At 39.4% G+C, this 2,545-nt stretch overlaps 1 protein-coding gene across 1 annotated transcript in view; it reads left to right on the forward strand.

Annotated features, from left to right (window-relative positions):
• The first annotated feature begins 1,846 nt into the window (after positions 1-1,846).
• LOC115868695 (olfactory receptor 4K3-like) overlaps positions 1,847-2,545 on the forward strand; it is a 6,207-nt gene continuing 5,508 nt past the window's right edge. The window contains exon 1 of the mRNA XM_030884904.1: positions 1,847-1,921. Within this exon, the coding sequence (XP_030740764.1) occupies positions 1,847-1,921 (75 nt within the window). The remainder of the gene's footprint in view (positions 1,922-2,545) is intronic.

A 2,545-nucleotide genomic window follows, 5' to 3' on the forward strand; every position in this document is an offset into this window, starting at 1 on the left:
CACCACTAAAAATGAAATGCAGGAGAAAATTTTAACAGACCCATAAAAAGAAGAAATTGATCAGGTCATTAAAAACTCCCAACACCAAAAAAAAAAAAAAAAGCCCAAGCCCAAATGGCTTCACTGCCAAGTCTACTGAATATTCAGAGGAGAACTGACAACAATTGGATACAAAATTTATCAAAGTAACATTATGCAATATTCTTACATTCATTTTCCAAAACATGCATAATACTGATGCTGAAACAGGCAAAGACATGACTGAAAACCAAAGGTATAGGCTAATTATCCCCCTTACTCACTCCCCCACACGTAAACTTCATGAACTGCTGAGACATTGAATGAAAAACACTAGCTCTTTATATTGGAAGGCACTCAAAATACAACTGCCTCTTTAAAGTAGACTCTACTTTTATGACTTCTATGGAAAAACAAGGTACAAATAACAAACTCAAGAGGAGTGGTGTCACATTCATTATCAAAAGACATTTCAAGATCTACCTTGAAATAAGGTGACCAGACGTCATGCTTTTGGCAGGACAGTCCCGATTTTGGGCGTTTTTAAAAAGTCCAGATTTTTGGAAAGAACGCATGACAAACTAGGGAACGGTCTATTTGGTCCATATAGACCAAATTTTAATCAAGAAGCCCCCACCTCGGTCAAAGGTGTCCCGCTTTAAATCTGGTCACCTTGAAGTTCAATGCTGACTATGAGAGGATAATGTCTGTGTGCCTGTAAGGAAGACCAGGTAATACATGTTTGATTCAACTGGACACTTCGGGCTCGGGATGGAGTCAAACCTGTCAATCAAGTGGTAGCTTGTTGACACCTCCTTTGGGGGTGTGGCCTTTTGTCTGAGAGTGAGGAACTCTGGAAAATGCTTCCCAGCCACTTCAGCTTCCTTCTCGATGGGACTTCACTAAGACTCTGTGTCTGTCTCCAAGGGCTGCCCCGCGTGGGCCTTCCTACCCTGAGAACTTTAGGCATTCTGCCATGTTTCCCCCAACCTTAGATCCACATGACTTTGCACTCACTGGCCTGTGATCTCCCAATTTCCCCCGGCACCTTTCAGGGTCAGTGACTTGAGTCTGAATAGGGTTCTGACTAGTATGGAACCTATAGATTTGAGTTGGACTGAAGTCCAGCATCTTGTTGTAAAATTTCCTCTTGATATAAAGTACTTTCTTGTATATAGATTAGTGTCACTGGATTTGATTCTCTAGAAACCCAGCTCATTTCATTTGTTGAAGACTTCTAATATTCCTGATTTCATAGTTCACATAAACACATTTTGATCATTAATGGATGTTTCCAGCTGTTACTCCTCACTTTGAATTGTACCCCAAGAGCAAATGAAGGGCCCCAAAACTTTACTCCATCCATATTGTTGAGATTTACTTTACTTTGAGGAGGAAGCTCTTTGTTGGTCTAGGAGTGCCTTCCAATCTCAGGAGTTCATCTTCCAAGATGGTTTTGTTTTTCTTCATACATACTAGGGTCTATGTCACAGGAGGTAGGTCGTTGGAGGTCACCCTCTTGCAGTTGTGTTGTGTTGTCTGTTTTACTGTTTTTAGCATATGAAACTGGATTGATGAACCTAGAGGGACAGTAAGCAAAATAAGGTTTTCTGGGGGAGCAGGTACAATGGGGTGGGGTGGGGGGGCACAGGCTATCAAACGGAGATGATATCAAGGAGTCCATGGGAAAAAAAGAATGTTTGGAAGCTGATTTTGGTAGCAATGGTACAATTCTGCTTGACAAAATAGAACTATGGAATGATATGATATATGTATTAACTCCTAATTAATAATAATTTAAAAAATACTTTATAACCTTAAAAGCACCATGAAGCAGTTTTCTTCTGTTCTAGAGAATCCTTTAGAGTCAAAATTCAGCTCTGTATTCAAGGAATGCATTGAGGTATTGGTATATAAATATGCAAATCTGACATGATTTCCAATCTTAGTGAACAGCAAAAAAAATAGGTACATAAAAACAAAACTATGAAACACTATGTGTTTGAACTTTAAAGTCTGCAGATGGACACCAAATGACTCGAACAGCATTGAACATGAAATTTAGAGCTGGTATTATTTGAGTGGCTAAAAAACCTTATATCCTTCTTACTTAAAAATTGATTTTTAAAACTATAAAATAAGTTATTCAAACACATAGTTTAGCAAATTCAATATATAGTGATGTCACTAGAAATCACATCTAAACCAAACCAAAGCCATCACCTTCAAGTCCATCCCAACCCATAGTGATCCTCCAGTCCAGAATGGCTCCATAGAGTTTCTGAGTCTGTAAACATCTACAGAAGAAACAGAAGCAACGACATCTTTCTCCTTCAGAGCCTTGAGTGGGTTGTAACTGCAGCATTTCAGTTAGCAGCTGCTTGCTTAACCCACTCACGGCACCCAGAGTCCCTATCAATCATGCAAGTATCGAAAAGGTACAGTTTAAAAAGTGAGTCGGTACCCATTTTCTCATTAAACACACACACACACACACACACACACACACACACACACACACACACAC

This window comes from Echinops telfairi, unplaced genomic scaffold, assembly GCF_000313985.2.
Source record: "Echinops telfairi isolate 266 unplaced genomic scaffold, ASM31398v2 ScPeMD7_18;HRSCAF=68, whole genome shotgun sequence".
Lineage (NCBI taxonomy): Eukaryota > Metazoa > Chordata > Mammalia > Afrosoricida > Tenrecidae > Echinops > Echinops telfairi.